Source organism: Apteryx mantelli, chromosome 5 (genome assembly GCF_036417845.1).
Source record: "Apteryx mantelli isolate bAptMan1 chromosome 5, bAptMan1.hap1, whole genome shotgun sequence".
NCBI classification, from domain to species: domain Eukaryota; kingdom Metazoa; phylum Chordata; class Aves; order Apterygiformes; family Apterygidae; genus Apteryx; species Apteryx mantelli.
In genome coordinates, this window is record NC_089982.1 from 61,558,715 (window position 1) to 61,579,916 (window position 21,202).

The window sequence follows — 21,202 nt, forward strand, 5'->3', positions numbered from 1 at the left end:
AATGTTTTGGGTTTACAGTTCTTTTTTTAATCCAAGAAAAAAAAATCTGTTCCACCTGTTTAGGACCATGTTATTTTTAATACTTGGTAGGTTTTGTTTGTCCCTGTCAGATGCTGTACTTGTAAATAAATAATCTTTTTTACTAATACATTCAGCATGTTCTTGTGATGTACAAATCAGTAAGCTTTTCTTTTCTGGTTTTACACTTTTGCAGAGCACTGAATGAGATGTGGAAGTGCCAGAACATGCTAAGGAGTCACGTACGAGAATTACTAGACTTGCATAAGCAGCCCACTGTACGGTTTTGAAAATATTAATACTTTATCCTATGGACCTGTTACACTAATTTACATATTTTATACTATATTATTTGTTTAGTGCTTATTATTCTTTTTTTTTTTTTAACATGTAGACAGTATTGCATTTTCATTAAGTAAAGTTGCTTTCAGTAATGCTTACAGCTTTGTGGCCTCCCTGTGCTTACCATGATTTTATGTTACCAGTGAGTAATTTTGGAAGAAGTTATGAAAAATTTCCAAGGTTTTGGGTTTTTTTTTTTTTTTTTTGACAGGCTTTTGTTGATTCTCATTTTATAATATACTTTGATGTTTTCAAGTGGAATATGCTATAACATAAAACAATTTTTTTAGGGGGGTTAAAAACAGAAATTTTCAAGTATTTGTACTGGAATGTTGCTTGTAAGCATATCTTCAAACTGGCAGAAACTTTAAATGAAAATGCATGGTTGGTTGGATTGTTTTTTTTTAGGTCTTTTTCCAACAGCACAGACAATTGATTTTGATTTGTCATGTGTTAGTGAATTTTTGCAATTCTTTGATATTGTAAGATTTTCCCCCTTTTTTTTATGTACCAGCTGCTAATGTTACTATTGTACTATTCTACCGTTTATTCTTAAGGCAAAACCAAAAAAGCCAGATTCCAGAGTAAAACAAACTGCTGCAGAAGAACTGGCAGATCAGCTTAAAAGTGTATTTTCTAAAGGAGGTATCACTGATCTTTTTTCTTTTTGTTTTTGCTGCTGTTCTCAGTCAGAAGCAAACAGTGCTGCCATGTTTGGAAAGCTGATGACCATAGCAAGTGAGTGTTAATAAGTTCTGTAAACTGTTATTACAACATTCCTAGAAATTGTATTTCTATGAATGTTGACATGCTGAAGTGGCAAACTTATCTTATGTTTACATTGTGTTTAATCATGTAGAAAACCTTCCGGATCCTGGAAAAGCACAAGATTTTGTGAAGAAATTCAATCAGGTTCTGGGTGATGACGAGAAACTTCGGTCCCAGCTTGAACTTTTAATTAGCCCTACATGTTCATGTAAACAGGCAGATATCTGTGTGGTAAGGAAATGGAAAAGCAAACTTTTATGCCTTGAATATTTGCACTTAAAACAGTTGTTTGGAGTTAAAGGTCTCTTTTAGTACATTAATGTGATTTTATGCATTTCATATTTTCATAAAAGACCTTTTTGGTTAACCTGTAAGGATTGCTAAAAATATAATCTATAATCATTATCTTACTTTCTAAGAAAACATTTGTTTTTTTGCTTCCTGGGATTATGGAGATCAAACATAAAGTCTAAAATTCTAATTTCATTTGTGATTTTATTTCAAGAGTCTCTGTTATGGTAAGGTTCCTAAACTTTCTTCCTACCCTGATGAAACTTGTTATGAGTACCAGCAAGCCAAATATTCTACCATGTGTATATTATTCTTTTTTTTTTCTCTCTCTCTCTCTCTCTCTCCTGGAGTCTGATACTTAACATCACTGATGAAAATACTGACCTTAGTATTTAACCAGAGTTTTTCAGAGGTTTACAGATTGTGCCAACAATCACAGGTTTTTTTTCATTTTGGTCCCAAAGTAAAGCAAACAATTTGGCTGACTAACATTAAAATGGAGAGTATAAAGTAACATAGGCTTCTTGGTTTTGTCTGACGGTTCTGCAGTTGTCTAAGCACCAAAATTACAGAATGACCCCTCAGAATTATGTCCTAACCATTAATGTACAGAGTTTTTCTCCTTCCAAACTAGTAAATTTTGCGCTTTGGGAACACAGTGATGCAATTTCAACAGGAAGGCTTCTTTCTTCTTCTTCATCTTCCTGAAGATACTTTAGCATGATGGTTAGGACAGGACAGTCTCCTAGATTTTAGGGTCTGTAGCTTCAAACCCTTCAGGAAAAGGACATTCAAGAAGCTATTTCTTTGAGAGATTCTAGACTTTTGTTCAAAAGAAAAATATCTTATTCACCATTTTCTGCTGGGTTTGCAGCTGAATTTAGCATTCTTGACATATGTTTGCAGTATTCAGAGGGGAAAAACATTTTGGATCCAAAACATTTACAGGCAAGGACATGGGGTCTGAACATCTGTTGTAGCCAAGGCAGTGTAGTGCTTCTGCACATCTGTAGTAGCATAGCTTTTACTGCAAAATTTTGTTGTTATGGCATCTCAAGCATTCAGCCAGGTGGGGATTTATAGATTGCTCTTGTTAGCTTAGATACCTAAATTCTGACCGCATTGCACTTAGCTCTCCCTTGGTTCTGTTTTGGATCTGGTCTGCAATTCCTCAGGGAACTCTGAAGAACTCCTGTTAGAAGCCTAAAGGCATCTTACCTTTAAATACTTTTTTAAATCTTGTCTGCTTTCACTATAATGTGATTAAAAAAAAGATTTGGAGGTAACAGCAGTCCCCCTTAAAACACATTTCAGTGATTATATAGACAATCTCTACAGTTAAAAGAACTGACTATATTTTGTTTGTTCGAGATGCTTAAGAAATAATTAAAACTAGTGTAATTCTTGCTTGTAATCTAACATTCTTGTAGAGAGAGATAGCCCGGAAACTTGCAAATCCGAAGCAGCCAACAAATCCTTTTTTGGAAATGGTCAAATTTCTTTTGGAAAGAATTGCCCCTGTACATATTGACTCAGAAGCCATTAGGTAAGTTCAGAAGATCATGCTAATTCATGAATGATTATAAAGATGGTTTAAATAACAAAAAAATAGGATTTTCTTAGTCTGCCATAGCAATAGGTATAATTTTAAAAATCAATTTTCATAGATGTCTTCATTTTCAATAGTCTGGAAAGTGAAATTTAATTTTTGTTACTTCTTTGTAATGCTAAGTCTGCAAATGATTTTAAAAATACCGAAGTTATTCCTGGTAACATTGCTATTTGTGGGGCTTAAGGTGAAAATGAGCATAATTTTCACATAGTTAACTGCCACATAATCTTCCATATAACAGTTGAATTAATTAGTTTTTGCAGGATTGAGTAAGAGAATGTTTGAACGTTTGGATTTCCTGTGAGACTTGTCTGGTAACCTGATTATGTACTAAAACTCATGCAAATAAATATTGATCTGGATGCTGCCAACATGTCTTTTTTTAAAAGAACTAAATTTTTCAGTAAGCTAAGTTGGAAGAAAGGGAATGTAACAAAACAGCTTCATAAAAACAATAGACTATCATCATTCCTTTACTTGTTGTCAAAACCAAATAATCTTGCTGATACTGCTAGCCTTAACATTGTACATACTCAGGTTCATTTGATTTTTTTTTTTCTTTTTGTATCTCTTATTTTAGTGCACTAGTAAAACTGATGAATAAATCGATAGAGGGGACAGCTGATGATGAAGAGGAGGGTGTAAGTCCTGATACTGCTATTCGTGCAGGACTTGAACTTCTCAAGGTAATCTTCATTAATGTAGCTATATATTTTGTAATGGAAGAAAGAAATGTGGTGTGATTAACTAATGTTGGCATGTCTTTTACTAGTTATTATTTTGATAATTTCTTTTTTAATTTATAAAAAATTTTGATTGTTAATATTCACTTGGAAAGAGAATCATGAAGTAGACTGGCTTTTGGAAGGAGTATGTTTTGAAAAAAGATGCAGTATGCACATTTAAGCAAAAAGTGGTTTCTATTTAGGGAAGTCATATAGAAGAAGGTGCAGAGCTAAAGTGAGAGGAGGAGAAGTGGGGAAATTAGAGGTATGGTTTGGGGCCTGTATGGTACTGGAAGAAAAGCAAACATGCTCAAGAGCCAAATTATGTAGGGCAAACAAAAGGAACTTGTGTTCTCAGCGGTGATGAGAAATGACTGGCTTCGGAGGAGAAAGAAGGATTTGAAATATCTGGAAAACATCTGTGATGTGTTTAACAGTTTACTAATGCGATGTTAGTTTTAATACGTTGCAAAGAAGGCAGTATAAAATGAAGGACGGTATGGAGGGTTACATAATTAAGGTGAGTACGAATGAATGAGTTGGAGTTTATGGAGGCATATCACACCAAATTTGGCAATGGCATCAGTATAGTAGAATTAGTTCTAAAGTAGTACACACGGAAGTAATGTCCGTTTGCTAATGTTGTTCAAAAGAGAAAGCTGCCATGGTTGAAGATTTTGTAGCTGTGGCTTGGATACCTTTGAAAATGTTATTTCACTCACAAATATTTACGCGTGAAGTGGGCAACTTTGAAGAAACCCAGATGAGATAAATCCAAAAATATACAAAATATCTCATTGTTCTTACTGCCTTATGCTATCTGAACTTTACAATACTTAATATAGTTTTGCTTTGGGATAAACTTCTGTTCTCTCTTGTCCTGCCTTGGATCTCTGCATGCTTAGTTTCTTATTTGACACATCTCACCTATTTAACAGAGTATGTTAGATTTCATTAGCTTTAGATTAAAATGGCAGTAATCTGTGCCTTGTTTCCATCGATACCTTAAGCTTCTTGATTTCTGCTCAGAAACTGTAGATTCTGGAGAAATTAAGATTTAAGTTCAATTAAGTTAAACTGAAAAGTGTTCCTAAGTAGATTGGAATATAAATGAATACTCTTGAATAAGTGTTCATGTGTTTAAGTAGTCAAATAATGTAGTATTTTATAAAATACTTGGAAAAGGGAGGACCTGAAGAACAAAGCATAGAAAAATTTATTTGAAAATGCAAAATGCATTCTCCAAAATGCAGTTACTGAATGTAATAATCTCATATGAGCATGCAATAGCTATTTATGTTATTATATGTGTGTGTGTATGTTATTATATTTGTGTATATGTTATTTATGTTAATGCTCACAAACAGCCATCATTTTGGTTTTCTGGTGATTTTTCTGTGAATAAAATACCTGTTTTGACATGTATCTGCAGGTTCTGTCCTTTACACATCCTACCTCGTTCCACTCTGCAGAGACCTATGAGTCTCTGCTGCAGTGCCTCAGGATGGAAGATGATAAGGTAGCTGAGGCAGCCATACAGATTTTCAGAAACACGGGTCACAAAATAGAAACAGACCTACCACAGATAAGATCGTGAGTGTATTTCTTTACATGTTGCTTTTTGTATGTAAACTTCGGCCTCTGGATAGTTTATTCAATATATTGCCCCTAAAATTACCTGCCTGTCTTGTAAATATGAATGTCTTCGATCATTTTGTATTCCTTCACTACCTTTCTGTCTGTATGTTCATTTTTTAAACTCTGTGTTCTTACAATTTTGTGTATTTATTGAAGATGTTATATCCTTAAAAATCTCCTTATAATAGGCGCATTAAACAACAGTGTAGCCTGTTTCCTAGGTTACGAAATAAGCAACAACAAAAATATGGTGAAGATATAATTTCTTGGCATCATTTCTACTCATATCTGTCCTTCACACAATTTTTTCTATCTTTGTGAGGAATGAAAATATAGTCTCTGAAGAATAAGAGCTCTGTCTGTTGTGGAACAAGTTGGGAAACAAGTTCCAAAGGCAGGCACAAATTTCTAACAAAGAATAATTGGTTGTCACTCATCTTTTATACAGTTTGTACGTTAACTGCTGATTAAAGCTGCATAATCTACTAAGTATTCACAGACTATTAAAGACTTTGTGGGTGAAATCCAAAACTTTAAGATCAGCCTTTTAGTAACTAATAATCCAGAATATAAGGCACAAGTTTCAAGTTCTCATATATTGGAAATAACACCTCATGTGCTACCTACTAAAATGCATACTGGCATACGTGTTAAATTCTGGGCGAATTGAAGGTGCAACCTCAGCAATTCTTATGGCTTTGAATCAGATTTTAGGCAAAGAAAAAAGTTTTCAGTTCACATACAAGACAGCTTTAAGACATTTGTAGGGGTAAAGAGAAGGAAAAGCTGAACACTCCCAATTGTCAGTATAGTTCCTAGAAGCTACAAGAGTTTCATCAAGACTGTGCATTGTTGGGGTACGTCATCTGCTGTCAAAGGAGCTGATATTACTGATGCTTTTCCTGGTTTCTTTTCTCAGCCAGATATTGCTGAAGCATAGTCTGGGCCAAGTCTCAAATAACTTACAAATGTAACTGTCAGAATGGATGTCTAACCCTTTGCATGGTTTGCAAGCAAGTCAAGGGCACCAAATAACATTATCAAAAGCTGGTAGATCCAGTAGTTCTCATCAAGGCACTTGATCTTTGAGATTGCTTGTTAATGTTCTGAAATCCAAAATGAGGTCAGTATTTTCACTGACTGAAAAAGAAGTCTGAGGATAAGTAAATAAATCTGGACAAGATGTTCCAGATTTCATATGTTAAATAATCTTTACTATAAATGAAAGATCTGTTGCAATCAGCAGGATTGTTTGTTTCAAATAAGCTGTTTTCTTAAAAATGCTTCTGTGTGCAGACTGCCTGCTGTCCTTTGAAGTAGTGTTTTTCAGCAGTAGCCCAAGCTCTTCCTCATAAGGGAAACAGTTTTGTGCACGAGTTCATGAACAGGGAGTTTCAAATGGTTCTAGTCAGAGGGAAGCACTGGCCGTACTCAAGCAGAACCTATGGAACATGTTAAACTTCTAAGTTTTGCCTTTTGCATATCTGTGTCAGTTGGGGTATGATGAGGTAAGGTTTGTGACTGATGCGTCTATCCTTGGCAAAGGCCCTTTAAAGTGGATGTATTTACACTATTAAAGCTGTAGGTGACACATTGAAGCTTATTTTGATTGTAGGTTTCACTGAATTCTGTGTTGTTTTGTTTCTTATTTAATCCAACTTGTAGAAACTTAGCAGGTTTGAGAAGAGCCATTCAAATAAATAACTGTTCCACATCATTTTGGAGCTTACTTCACATATTCATAAGACATTGTTAACATTTTTCTAGGGTTTTTTTGTTTGTTTTCAGGGTTTATGTGGGTTTTTTTGAGGAAAAAAATTGAGACTTTATTCTTTCAACCCTGCAAGCTTTTCTTCCATCTCTTGTTGCTACTTTTGATTATGTAGAATGTTTTAGTGAAGACTGGGCGCTAAATAATCTGCATACTGAATGCTGTATTGCTATTGAGCTTCACAAGAAACTAGTATTTTTTAAATGTTTTTGTGTCAGACAATTTCCAGGCAATTTTATTTACTTGTCCCAGTTGCCGAGTGAGTTACACAGTAAACCTCATGAGTTAGTCTCTCACATGATGCTCTCTCAGGTGACAGGCTTGCCTTTCTGCATGGTCTCAGGAGTGGCACTGAGCCAACCTAGAACTGATCTCTGGAGTGTCTTCTGCCCTGCTCTTTCCTTCAATGACCTCTGATCAGGAAGTAGATTTAAGGGGACTCAAATGCAAAAGCTCAAAATAAAGGAGTTGTTCACATAAACATACACATTACAATTAAAGACCAAAGTTAAAGGAGTGAAGGCCTCTAAACACACTAATGTTTAATGGTTGTTCCTAGCTTTCATAAATTTTGTTAAGCCCAGTCACTTCCAACTGTAGCTTGGATAACAAGCCCAGGAGTTTACCCTAGCTGAACCTGTAAGGTTCCACCCCCACCCTCTCCTTTGGCTTCCTAAACAGCCTTATTTTGATCATTGCTTTCTTTCATGTTTGATTTTCCCTGTGGGCTTTTTTCTGTTTAATTGTGTACAGTCAGTTGTTCAACAAGTAACACTAAATACAGTTCTATCCTGCTTTTCACTCTGTATGATTATTATCTTTCCTGAACAGACTTCAAAGGAATGCTTAATTTATAAGATTGTGATTCTGTAAGGATAGATCTATATACAAGAACTATGTTTTTGTAGATTGCAAATTATATTTTGAAGTATTTTGTTTAATGTTCACAGAACACTAATTCCGATTTTGCATCAGAAAGCAAAAAGAGGCACTCCTCACCAGGCAAAACAAGCTGTTCACTGTATACATGCCATATTTTCAAATAAAGAAGTGCAACTTGCACAGATCTTCGAGGTATGTTTTGCTTTATTGGTTTTAAGATTTGTTTCTGGTCTTAATTGAGACTAGTAATTAACATTAATTGAATTCATACTTTAATTAACAGATAATATTTATTAGGTAAGGAAGCCTACAGGTGCATAGCAGTTGAGATAAGTCATTTTGCAATAGCAAATTATTAATGTTTCTGTTTCTTAGAGTTCTGATATAATATTCTGATGTCTGATATATAAGGTACTCCTTTTTGTCTCCATGGGAGAAGTTACTGGAAAGTAAGCTAACTATGCTGGAATGATCCACGCTAACTCCAGTGTGGACACATATAGTAGGTACTAAATGAGAGATAACATTCTCTACTTTCAAACTGTATTGAATTACCATGCTTAAAACTCTGCACATACAGCACCTTCTCATGAAGGAAGTTAGTGAAGAGTAACTAATCTACTGTAAGCTCAAACACTGGCTTTCTACTCACTTACTTCCTTGCTTAGACAAGTTGTAAAACAAAAAGTCACCTTATACAGAGAAGAAAAGGTTATTACTTTTCACTGTAATCTTTATATACTAATGTTATTAACCCACACTTGTAAAATATCTTGCATTTTTCATCGTGGATATCTTTGAACCTGTGTGTAATTCAGAAGCATGAAGATCTTCGGATTAAACTTAGAAAGGTTGATCTTATTGCTTTAACTTCTGTGGGAGTGCAAGTTCGTGTTCCCTCCCTGCTATCAGAAGACAATGTGTGGATGCTGAGTGATAAAGCAGTACAGAATTATCCTGGTAGCTGTTATCTAGAAGGGAAATGCTGATTGCTGATAGAGAAGTCCTTGGTTGTTTCTGAGTTTTTACCTGTACCATTTGTCATTATGATTTAGGTTTTCACAGCTCATGAATAGAATTGAGTCTGAGGTTTTTCTCGTGTCCTCCAGGTTTGACTGTGCTTTCCCATTTAAAAAAAAAAAAAAGAGAGAGAATGAGAATATAAAATTGTTTTGCCCTTATCTCATGTGAGATTGTTGGTTACTCTGTTAACTAGAAAATTGCACCCTTTCTCCAATTTGTTTTGCTAATTTTATTAATTATTATGGAAAGCTGTGAAACACATCAGCAATCCACTAGTCAAATAAGGTATTTTTAAGTGTGCTAATTTGCTGATGTGTAGTTCATTTTGAATTTAATTTTTTTCTTTCTCAGCCTCTTAGTAGAAGTTTGAATGCTGATGTACCAGAACAACTTATAACTCCATTAGTCTCATTGGGTCATATTTCTATGTTGGCCCCAGACCAGTTTGCTTCTCCAATGAAATCTGTTGTTGCAAATTTCATCGTGAAAGATCTCCTAATGAACGACAGGGTAAGATTTTTTTTTGTTTTTTTCTCTGGTTCTTACTGTTCTGTTTGTTATTTTCTCAGTGTGGGGAATAGAGCTGTTTTTTGTTAAATGGGTCAATAAAGGAATGTTCTGTAAATATGGTGGTCGATACGGTGGTATTGCATTATAAAAGATCTTCTGCGTGAAAGAAAGTTTAGTTCATAACTTCCATTCCCAGCCCAACATTTTATGAATGGGTTGAACCAGTTCTTAAACTTATATGAGTATCTGTAGTCAACAGGTGAGAAAAATGGAAAATTGTGGTCGCCAGATGAAGAGGTTTCTCCGGAAGTTCTAGCAAAGGTGAACGGTTTGCTATCAATAATAATGTATATAATTAAAACATTAGTTTTTTCAAGTCATGCAATAGAGAGTATTAAAATAAATTCTTTTGAGTACTTTCATATTATTAGTTCTTTTAGAATATATGCAATCTATGTGGATTATACACATGCTTATAAAGTGGGTGAAAACTATGTATTTTGGTGTCTTCATGTACAGATATTAAGTATACTGAATGTTGAGAAAATTAAAAGATTCATTAGTTCACTAGTTTTTTTTGCAAGGAAGATAACTTGACTTTACTGACTGTAAGCAGGTTTGAAATAAATTGACAACCTGACAGAATTTCTTCATTCATCTTTATAGGCTATTTACTGTGAATTTGATTCTGGCCATTTCTAGAGATAAACATCTAGAGATGTTTATCTAGTTACACTCATTTTTAATCATGTAGCAAGTATCCTGCATCCTCTTAATGCATTTGTGAGAAGACACTGAACCATTGTTGAAATGTTGTGGTGTCCCAAAGACTGCTACTTACTTCTTCATTCTCTGAACATTTATGACTTGATTCTGTTCCTTTAAAAATACATAAACTCTCATAAGTAGGAGTCTATTAATATTTCAGTTTAGTGATATATCAACTTCAGGTAGGTAGTAAGAGCATCATTTATTTGTATATGTTAATCTTTAATAGGTGCAAGCAATTAAACTTTTGGTACGCTGGCTCTTGGGTATGAAAAACAACCAGTCAAAATCCGCAAATTCCACGCTCCGGTTATTATCAGCTATGCTTGTCAGTGAAGGAGACTTGACAGAACAGAAGAGAATCAGGTCAGGTTTTGTTCATTTCAGACTTCTATCAAATTTATTGTAGAATTTCAGTGAACATTAATTCTTTCAGAGCTTTTGTAGAATTTTGAGATGCATGCGGTGTCATCTAATGGGTGGTAGAAAGCAGAGTTTTAATTTAAAACGGAGTTTTAATTTTAGAATTGGAACGGCATGTATAAAAATACACGTGATACTCCCTCTTGATTGCAATTTACTTGCTTGCAATAGTTTAACTCAGAACCTTGTAGATATCTTGATAGTAAAAGACCTTCTAGAGAGTAAAAAAAGCTTCAGGGGTGTCTTTGAAAGCACTAGACTGATCAGATTCAACACACTTAGGAGTTGGGCAGCTTTGGGTGGAGCTTCTTCATGTCAACAGTGAGGTTACTTTGCATGTCATCTCAGAGAGTGAGGGAAGGAAAGAAAATCTGTGACGTAAGTGTTGCTTTAGGAGTTGATTTTAGACAGTGATACAAAAACAAAGAAATTTGACTCTTCTCATTTCGCCATTGTGTTGGAATGAAGTTATTAAGGGGAAGGCATAGCCCCTTACTAGCCCAACTAAAATCTTGTGAAAATTTAACTTGATCTGAAGCCATAGAAATGAGAGCTGATTGTCAGAGAAAAATTTAATTGCTCATTGAATGATCTTGTAAAAAGAAGAAACTGTGATATACAAGTAATTTCAGTTTAGGGTTTTTTTATGTTTGCATAGTAAATCCGATATGTCTCGACTGCGATTAGCTGCTGGTAGTGCAATAATGAAGCTTGCACAGGAACCCTGTTACCATGAAATAATTACCCCAGAACAGTTCCAGCTCTGTGCACTTGTCATTAATGTAAGTAACTGTTTTTGAATTAAAGTGACTCTTAATTAATTGAGTTCAGAGTCCTTCCACCTGAGCTTTTCTTTATTTTTTTATTTTCTATTCTGCACTGCAACTTTCGGAAAAATTCTTAAGACTTCAGATATAGTACTGCATCTGTTGATATGTTTAAAAGATGTTACCTCATAATTCCAGATTGATTTTTTTGTTGTTGTTGTTAAAAACTAAGATTTTTGTGTTTGCACTCTTATGTTTTATATTGCTATAGGATGAGTGCTACCAAGTGAGGCAGATATTTGCCCAGAAACTGCATAAGGCACTTGTGAAATTACTGCTCCCTTTGGAATATATGGCAATCTTCGCTTTGTGTGCCAAAGACCCTGTGAAAGAAAGAAGAGCACATGCCAGACAGTGTTTGCTCAAAAACATCAGTATACGAAGAGAATATATTAAGCAGAATCCTATGGCTAATGGTTAGTATTTCAGTAAATTTGTTAGGAATACAGTAGTTGAAAACTAAACTGCAATGAGTAATCATTAAAACTTAAGCAAATTGCCTTTGTTAAAAAAAAAAAAAAAAAGTAAATGTAATTTGTTTCCTCATCTTTATATTTATCACATTGAAAATCTTAATTTACTTAGTTTAGCATTAGCATTAACTGTAAAAATCTTTTCTGTACTCTGCTGAGAATTATGTATGTGCAAGTTCAGAATAAATACAATGCTATTGTTTTGTTAGGTATTGTGGTATGTGCTTTGTCTTGCTCAAAAAATGAAATTTTGTTTTCTGATATTTTAGGCTTTATAATTTTCTTTCTGAAGTAAGACCAAGTAGTTTTGTAGTAGTAAAATTTGTTCATTTATTTTTAATGGTTTATTAAAAATAAAATTTGCAGGAAAACATTGCAAGTCTATCCCAAGTTTTACATTTCATATTTGAAAAAAATAATACTTGGAAACAGTTTCTTGTTCTGTACATGTGTGTGTAAGATATATAGTTTATTTATGATATTTTGTTTACTACTGTAGAAAAATTGCTATCCTTGCTGCCTGAATATGTGGTACCATATATGATTCACTTACTGGCACATGATCCAGATTTCACAAAACCTCAGGATGTTGATCAGCTTCGTGATGTCAAAGAGTAAGTGTCAAATGAGCCCATGTTTTTTGTTGTTGGGAGAATTTTTCTGTGCTTGGAAAAATGTGATTAGGAAGAGGGGCTCTTGTTTTATCAGCAGTATTTTGTAAAACAGTAATCTTGGAAATGTGTAACACTTTAACCAAGGGAAGAAAGCATCAGCAACTGCTTAGCAATATATTCTGAAAGCCCAAATGGTAATTTGCAGGTCAGGTCTCAGTGTACGAAAACAGTGAGTTTTCTAGGCTTCTTTTAAACTGCAGTAATGATTTTAGATTCTTTTATTTTTGCCTAAGATTATCTGTAGAATTCCTCAACATATTTAGAGATACCAAGTAATGTCAACTCAAACATTTTGGAACTTGCAAAATCCAACACTTACCCAAAACTTAAAAACGTAGTGCCATTGATGCTGGATCAGAGTCCTGCTTCTCTGGAAATTAATTATTTTTCTCCATGCAAACTTACTAGAATTAATTTTAAGATGCTGCTGACTTATCATTTCCACTGTTAATATGCAGTGCAAGCTTAGTGCTTCTTAATGTATTCAGCACGTATTATTATACACCAGCCTTTCTCAACAGAAGTTTGTTCTATACTCTTCCCAATTTGTTTCCTTCTTGTATGTCTCAAATAATCTTTCATACCTAAAGTACAACTAACTTCTGTATTCCTTTCTGTCTCATAAAGTTACCTAAAAAAAAGTTAAAGCATCCGCCAGCTGTGTTTTTAGTGTTTTGTTTTTTTCTTGTGTTCATTTTTGGTGGAACTGTAAGATCTGTTGTTTTGGTACTACAAAAGCATGTATAACCATATATCACGAACACATGTATTGCCATATGCTGCATTATTAGAAAAGCAGTACATTCTTGGTCTGAACAGACCAGTTCACATCTCTATTTCTTTTTGCATCCTCACCTAAAAGAGTCAGGGCCTAATTATTTCTGTAAAAGAATAAATAAAAAGCTTCATTTGTTCTTGTTTCTGAGTTACTTGACTCACACCTGTTCAGAAACTGGAGGCAAAGAAGATTTGGTACCTAATTGCCATGTCTGCTTTTTGTCCCAGGACTGCGGGTTCCTGGCAACATCTGAAAGTGCTCCAATGTGTACTTTACTGTTTCATCCAGAAAGGGTGGCGAAAACAGTGACAGGTTCTGGTTGTCAGTTGTTAAGTTAATACTTTCTCTGAGGAGCGCTTTTTTTGGGCACCCCTTGTATAGCTCTCCTTTGGTGTCAGGTTTCCTCCCTCAAGATCATCACAGGCTGGCTGAAGTAGTCAGAGGACTGCTCCAAACACTCTGTACAGGAGTTGTGGCAGGAATACTTCTCTGAAGTGTCTCCTGAGATAAATGCAAAATGTTCTTCTCTTACGATGTTATAGAAAGTTTCTTTCAAGAATTCTGAGAGTCATGTTGTTCACTTTAAAGTGTTAACATGGATATTTGCAAGCTTGGAGAAGCAGACGGGCAGTGTTTTTTGTAGCTGTTTCTCCCCCAGTTCATCCTGGTTTTGTGTGGCCTAAATAAGATTGCATGAAATATGTGCTTAGCAACCATCATCTGTGATATTTATTTTTATGAGGTCTTTTAATCTCGTCTTTTAGAGGCATGTTGGTTTGGGGTTTGTTTTTTTTTTAATCTTGAGACAGTGTCTTTTTCTTCTGAACTCATATTCCACAGAATATTGAAATGCATACAGGGAATGAATTTACTTTTTTATGTGTTTGTGTTCTTCTAGGTGCATATTTTTGTACATGAAATCCCACTGTGGCTCTAGAAAGCTCTTGTTCAAGGATGATAATGATTTGTTAACTTAGTTTGGAAATCCAGCTATTAAATTTGACATGAGTTACCTGGAGTTACCAGAGTAAAATGTGTCCTAAATAGTTTGCTACCTTTTTTTTGATCTTCAATAGGCAGCATAGGGCTTTGAAGAGACTGGTCAGTGTGGTATGCTAAAGGTCCTGTGTTTGTCCTATTTAACTTTTTGAGAATAGTGGATAGAAGCATGTAAAGGTGCATAGTACATATATTTAGTTAGCTTTTGTAGCTCTTGGATGCAAGTCAAAATTCAGACATCTTGTTTTAATTGAACATCAGATAACTATTTAAGTATTTGATGAAGCACACCCTTCTACTTTGAACTTTTGAGAAAAATATTCCCTCATCCCTGACATTACAGTCTTCAATTTGTATCAGTTAGAAAGATTGGGGGTTTGTGGACAAAGAAATCTAATGTTCAGTCATCCTGTTTTTCTAGTTCTGTATTAGCCTTTCTTCAAGGTAATTGCTCTTCTGGAGCTTCAGAATTGAATTAGCTACTGGCAAAGTTTACCTTTCACAGACAGAGCGCAGCTAACAGAGGCAGCGAACAGACGCAGCAGTTTGCGCAGCAGTTCACGCAGAAGGGTGCGCGAAGGGACCTTCGTTTCTGTTCCCTGTGGTGTATGTTTCCTCAAGTATGGTCGTGACACGCCGCACAGCGTGTTCCCCAGTGGCTGTTGGAGTTGCTGTGTTAGAGGCTGGTACCCAGACCGACCCTCTGACAGTAGATGTGGCTCTACAGGTCTCAGGCTGCAGGGAGCGCTTGGGGCCTCTCCGGGAGGCCTGGGCTGGCAGCCAGCTCTCCTGCAGGAGGTGTGCTGCTGTTGGTGAGCTGTGTCGTCAGGTAAGGGAGTTACGGGAGGAGGTCAGTAGGCTGCACAGCATCGAGAAGCGGAGCAAGAGATAGACAGGGTATTCTCGGAGACTGTGCAGCTTCGGGAGTCCCAACCCCCCACAGCAGTGGAGTTGCCAGAGGGCTCTGTGCCGTGTGAAACAGTACCTCATGACACCGTAGAAGAAGGCTGGAAACTGGTCACTGCATGTGGGAGGAGAAAGGCTCCTACTCCTCCTGAAGACTTGCAGCTGAAGAACAGGTTTAGTGCCCTCCAGGATGAGGAGGAGATGGGCATAGCTGCAAGGGAAGTACCTGGGACAACAGACCCTGTGCCCTGCCGGAACGCCCGGAAAAAGCGGCGGGTGATTGTTGTGGGGGACTCCCTGCTGCAGGGGACAGAGGCACCTATCTGCCGACCTGACCTCTTGTCTAGAGAGGTTTGTGGCCTGCCGGGGGCTTGTGTGAGAGATGTCATGCAAAGACTGCCTAGGCTCGTCCATTCTTCGGACTATTACCCACTGCTGCTCTTCCATGTGGGCGCCAATGACACCAAGGGCAAACTGGAGACCATCAAGCAGGATTTCAGAGCTCTGGGGATGGTGGTCAAGGGTCTGGGAGCCCAGGTCATCTTCTCCTCAATCCTGCCAGTGAGGGGGATGGATGAGAGGAAGAGGAGATGGACTTTCCAGGTTAACGACTGGCTGCGCCGCTGGTGTTGGCAACAGGGTTTTGGTTTCTACGACCATGGGACCCTGTTTGAAGATCGGCAACTGATGGCGAGAGATGGGATCCACCTCACGAGGCGGGGCACGCGGGTCTTTGCCAACAGGTTGGCCAATCTGGTAAGGAGGGCTTTAAACTAGGAAGGACGGGGGAAGGGGAGAGTTATAGTGCCAGGGTAGCTGGCAAAAGACTGCTCAAGTCGGGATGCCTCCAGCAGGTGAATGCAGCCAGGGAAGTGCACATGGGATGTGGCTATGGAGGACCCTCTTTTACTCCTCCTGGGAAACCTGCACGCTTGATCACCTCTCTGAAATGCCTGTACACCAGTGCACGCAGCATGGGGAACAAACAGGAAGAACTAGAGATCTGTGTGCGGTCGCAGGGCCATGATCTCATTGCCATTACAGAGACATGGTGGGATAGCTCGCATGACTGGAGTGCTGTCATGGATGGCTACGTGCTTTTTAGGAAAGACAGGCCAGGAAAGCGAGGTGGTGGAGTTGCTCTTTATGTGAGAGAGCAACTGGAATGTATTGAGCTGTGCCTAGGGGTGGATGAAGAGTGAGTCGAGAGCTTATGGGGAAGGATCAAAGGGCAGGCTAGCATGGGTGACACAGTTGTGGGTGTTTACTACAGGCCACCTGATCAGGATGAGGAAGTCGATGAGGCCTTCTACAGACAGCTGGAAGTAGCCTCACGATCCCAGGCCCTGGTTCTCATGGGGGACTTCAACCACCCCGATATCTGCTGGAAAGACAACGCAGCTAGGCACAAACAGTCCTGGAGGTTCCTGCAGAGCACTGGTGACAGCTTCTTGACACAGGTGGTGGAGGAGCCAACAAGGAGAGGTGTGCTGCTGGACCTCGTACTAACAAACAAAGAAGGACTGGTGGAAGATGTGAAGGTCGGGGGCTGCCTTGGCTGCAGTGACCATGAGATGGTGGAGTTCAGGATCCTGCGAGGAGGCAGCAGGGCACCAAGTAGGATCGCAACCCTAGACTTCAGGAGAGCAAACTTTGGCCTCTTCAGGGACCTACTTGGAGGAATCCCATGGGTTAGGGACCTAGAAGGAAGGAGTGTTCAAGAGAGCTGGTTAATATTCAAACATCTCCTCCTCCAGGCTCAAGAGCGGTGCATCCCTATGAGTAGGAAGTCAAGCAAAGGAGGTAGGAGACCTGCCTGGATGAGCAAGGAGCTCCTGGCAAAACTCAACCAGAAGAAGGAAGTCTACAGAAAGTGGAAAGGGGGACAGGCCACTTGGGAGGATTATAGAAACATTGTCAGAGTATGCAGGGATGTGACAAGGAAGGCTAAGGCCCGTTTGGAATTAAATCTGGCGAGAGATGTCAAGGACAGCAAGAAGGGCTTCTTCAAATACATCAGTAGCAAGAGGAAGACTAGGGAAAATGTGGGGCCTTTGCTGAATGGGGTGGGTGCCCTGGTGACGAAGGATGCAGAGAAGGCAGAGTTACTGAATGCCGCCTTTGCTTCAGTCTTTACTGCTCAGGCCAGCCCTCAGGAACCCCAGACCCTGGAGGCAAGAGAGAAAGTCTGGAGAGAGGAAGACTTTCCCTTGGTGGAGGAGGAGTGGGTTAGAGATCATTTAAGCAAACCTGACACCCACAAATCCATGGGCCCTGATGGGATGCACCCACGAGTGCTGAGGGAGCTGGCGGATGTCATTGCTAAGCCACTCTCCATCATCTTTGAAAGGTCATGGAGAACGGGAGAGGTGCCTGAGGACTGGAAGAAAGCCAATGTCACCCCAGTCTTCAAAAAGGGCAAGAAGGAGGACCCAGGGAACTACAGGCCAGTCAGCCTCACCTCCATCCCTGGAAAGGTGATGGAGCAGCTCATCCTGGAGGCCATCTCCAAGCATGTGGAGGACAAGAAGGTGATCAGGAGTAGTCAGCATGGCTTCACCAAGGGGAAATCATGCCTAACCAATCTAATAGCCTTCTATGATGGAATGACTGGCTGGGTAGATGAGGGGAGAGCAGTGGATGTTGTCTACCTTGACTTCAGCAAGGCTTTTGACGCTGTCTCCCATAACATCCTCATAGACAAGCTCAGGAAGTGTGGGCTGGATGAGTGGACAGTGAGGTGGATTGAGAACTGGCTGAATGGCAGAGCTCAGAGGGTTGTGATCAGCGGTGCAGAGTCTAGTTGGAGGCCTGTAGCTAGCGGTGTCCCCCAGGGGTCAGTCCTGGGTCCAGTCTTGTTCAACTTCTTCATCAATGACCTGGATGAAGGCACAGAGTGCACCCGCAGCAAGTTTGCTGCTGATGATATAAAACTGGGAGGAGTGGCCAATACACCAGAGGGCTGTGCTGCCATTCAGAGAGACTTGGACAGGCTGGAGAGGTGGGCGGAGAGGAACCTCATGAAGTTCAACAAAGGGAAGTGCAGGGTCCTGCACCTGGGGAGGAATAACCCCATGCACCAGTACAGGTTGGGGGTTGACCTGCTGGAAAGCAGCTCTGCTGAGAAGGACCTGGGAGTGCTGGTGGACACCAAGTTAAGCATGAGGCAGCAATGTGCCCTTGTGGCCAAGAAGGCCAATGGTATCCTGGGGTGCATCAGGTAGAGTGTTGCCAGCAGGTCAAGGGAGGTGATTCTCCCCCTCTACTCAGCCCTGGTGAGGCCCCATCTGGAGTACTGCGTCCAGTTCTGGGCTCCCCAGTACAAGAGGGATGTGGCACTACTGGAGCAAGTCCAGCGAAGGGCTACGAAGATGATTAGGGGACTGGAGCATCTCTCTTATGAGGAAAGGCTGAGCCTGTTTAGCTTGGAGAAGGGAAGGCTGAGAGGAGATCTTATCAATGTGTACAAGTATCTGAAGGGAGGGTGTCGAGAGGATGGAGCCAGACTCTTTTCAGTGGTGCCCAGTGACAGGACGCGAGGCAACGAGCACAAACTGAAACACAGACGCTTCCATCTGAACATGAGGAAAAACTTTTTCACTGTGAGTGTGACAGCGCACTGGAACAGGTTGCCCCGAGAGGTTGTGGAATCTCCTTCTCTGGAGATATTCAAAAGCCATCTGGACAGGGTCTGCGCAACGTGCTGTAGGTGACCCTGCTTGAGCAGGGGGGTTGGACTAGATGATCTCCAGAGGTCCCTTCCAACCTCAGCGATTCTGTGATTCTGTGACCCACCCATGTGTCTATTCCAGCTAAGTAGTATTTTATCATATTATGACTGTTGTTGACCCTCTACACACTTGCACATATGAAGCTTAATAACAAATGATAGTGTGGAACAATTGTATTTTATACAATAATAATTTTATACAATATACAATAATGAAAGTCTCTTAGAACAAATTTTTAGTCAAAATATAATGTGTTCTCCCTGCAAATAAACTGGATTTAAAGAAAGAAAACTGGAAAAGCTAATTCCATTATATCTATCTGTAAGAACTCCTTTTCCTCTTGTATGAGGCATTAGCAAGACTGGACCTGTTCAGTTTTGGTTTCTCCAGTACGTGAGTTACAGTATTAAACCACCCACTGTGGGTAACAGGCTAGCAGCTGTATAATTTGTTTAAGCCTGTTTTGAGAGTGGTCACAGTACATTGTTGACTATAACATAGACATAGCCCAAGGAAGTGATTAGAAAATTTTATCTAGTACATGGTAGCACCAGAATTTTTGTTTCTATTCACATTTGGAAGAGAAAAATATTGATAGGTTGGGCAGTGTCTACAGACCTAATAGGGAAGCACACTGATTTGGCAGATTTATTCTAGAGAGTACAGTGGAGATGCTGTTTGTATTAAAGGCCTAGACTATATTTATATCTTTGGATAATGTTTTTTTTAATAATATCTTCAAATTGACTGTGGTTTCTTAAGAAAAAGACAGCTGACAAAATTTTTTAAGATACTGCTACGTGTGGGAGCCCCATTATAAAAGCTGAAATGTAACTGTGTATGATTTTATGGCTTCTTAGGTGCCTGTGGTTCATGCTTGAAGTTTTAATGACAAAGAATGAGAACAATAGCCATGCCTTCATGAAAAAGATGGCAGAAAACATCAAGCTTACCCGAGATGCTCAGTCTCCTGATGAACCAAAGGCCAATGAAGTAAGAAATGCGATTCAGATAAGGGTGATGGGGTAAGGGTTTCACAAACAGTTGCTGAACAAGATTTGCAGGAATCTTGAAAGCACTAGCTCAGACATTTTTATTGTCTTTTAGAGACAGTGTTAATTGCAAGCATTGTCTGTATGTTACCAATCTCATTCTTTCAGAAACTTGCTGACCTTAACCGGCACAAAGTACCTATCAGTAAAATAAACAAAATCTGTTAAATATTTCTGTTACTCACTGTTTGACCTCCTCATTGTAACTCCAGCTGTCTAGTTTCCTGACATAACCAGCTTCTGCTGTTGGGGGAAATACTGTAAAGTATGACTTACCGTTAAGCCTATTAGATTCTAGTAAAGATTAGAAACTTGAATGAGTAAAAGCTTCTTTTGTACAGCGTAAGCATACAAAATATTTTTTAGTTCTTATTAAATAGTATGGTATGAAATATGAGGACTTCTGTATGTGTTTGAAGAGCCAACAGTATGGTTAATGATATAATGTATGTCCTTAGTGGTGGTTATTTTTGCATACAGATGATACTTTTTGGAGTACATTATCTGTACACCTATAAAAACAATAAGTAATTCCTATTCACTTTCCTTTTTTTTTTTTCCCAGAAACTTTATACAGTATGTGATGTAGCGCTATGTGTAATCAACAGCAAAAGTGCTTTGTGCAATGCAGATTCACCGAAGGACCCTGTGTTGCCTACCAAATTTTTTACACAACCTGAAAAGGTAAATTTGTTCATTTAATTTCTGAAAATACTAAGGGGTTATACTTTGATTTTTATAATCGAGAGCTGGTTATCTCATAACATCAAATGATGAGTGAGAATATGTATATATTTTATCCTCAAGAATATAATTTTTAGCATCAGCTGTATGCTATGCCATCTATCTCTCTCATGAGCATGTACCAGAAGTGTTTGTAATGAGCTGAGAGCTAATTAGAATAAATATCAATATTTTAACTGATATTGCTAGATCATTTCACTAAAGTATTTTACAAATGCAGCAGTGAATGTATAAGATGAATCAGAAT

At 38.5% G+C, this 21,202-nt stretch overlaps 1 protein-coding gene across 3 annotated transcripts in view; it reads left to right on the forward strand.

Annotated features, from left to right (window-relative positions):
* Positions 1-21,202, forward strand: part of PDS5A (PDS5 cohesin associated factor A) — an 86,335-nt gene that overhangs the window by 54,188 nt on the left and 10,945 nt on the right. For all 3 annotated transcript variants that reach the window (XM_067298112.1, XM_067298114.1, XM_067298113.1), the window contains exons 14-28: positions 215-296; positions 1,050-1,098; positions 1,220-1,359; positions 2,850-2,965; positions 3,612-3,717; positions 5,189-5,349; positions 8,116-8,239; positions 9,422-9,580; positions 9,833-9,901; positions 10,578-10,714; positions 11,430-11,553; positions 11,810-12,014; positions 12,571-12,685; positions 20,020-20,152; positions 20,776-20,895. In XM_067298112.1, the coding sequence (XP_067154213.1) occupies positions 215-296; positions 1,050-1,098; positions 1,220-1,359; positions 2,850-2,965; positions 3,612-3,717; positions 5,189-5,349; positions 8,116-8,239; positions 9,422-9,580; positions 9,833-9,901; positions 10,578-10,714; positions 11,430-11,553; positions 11,810-12,014; positions 12,571-12,685; positions 20,020-20,152; positions 20,776-20,895 (1,840 nt within the window). The remainder of the gene's footprint in view (positions 1-214; positions 297-1,049; positions 1,099-1,219; positions 1,360-2,849; positions 2,966-3,611; positions 3,718-5,188; positions 5,350-8,115; positions 8,240-9,421; positions 9,581-9,832; positions 9,902-10,577; positions 10,715-11,429; positions 11,554-11,809; positions 12,015-12,570; positions 12,686-20,019; positions 20,153-20,775; positions 20,896-21,202) is intronic.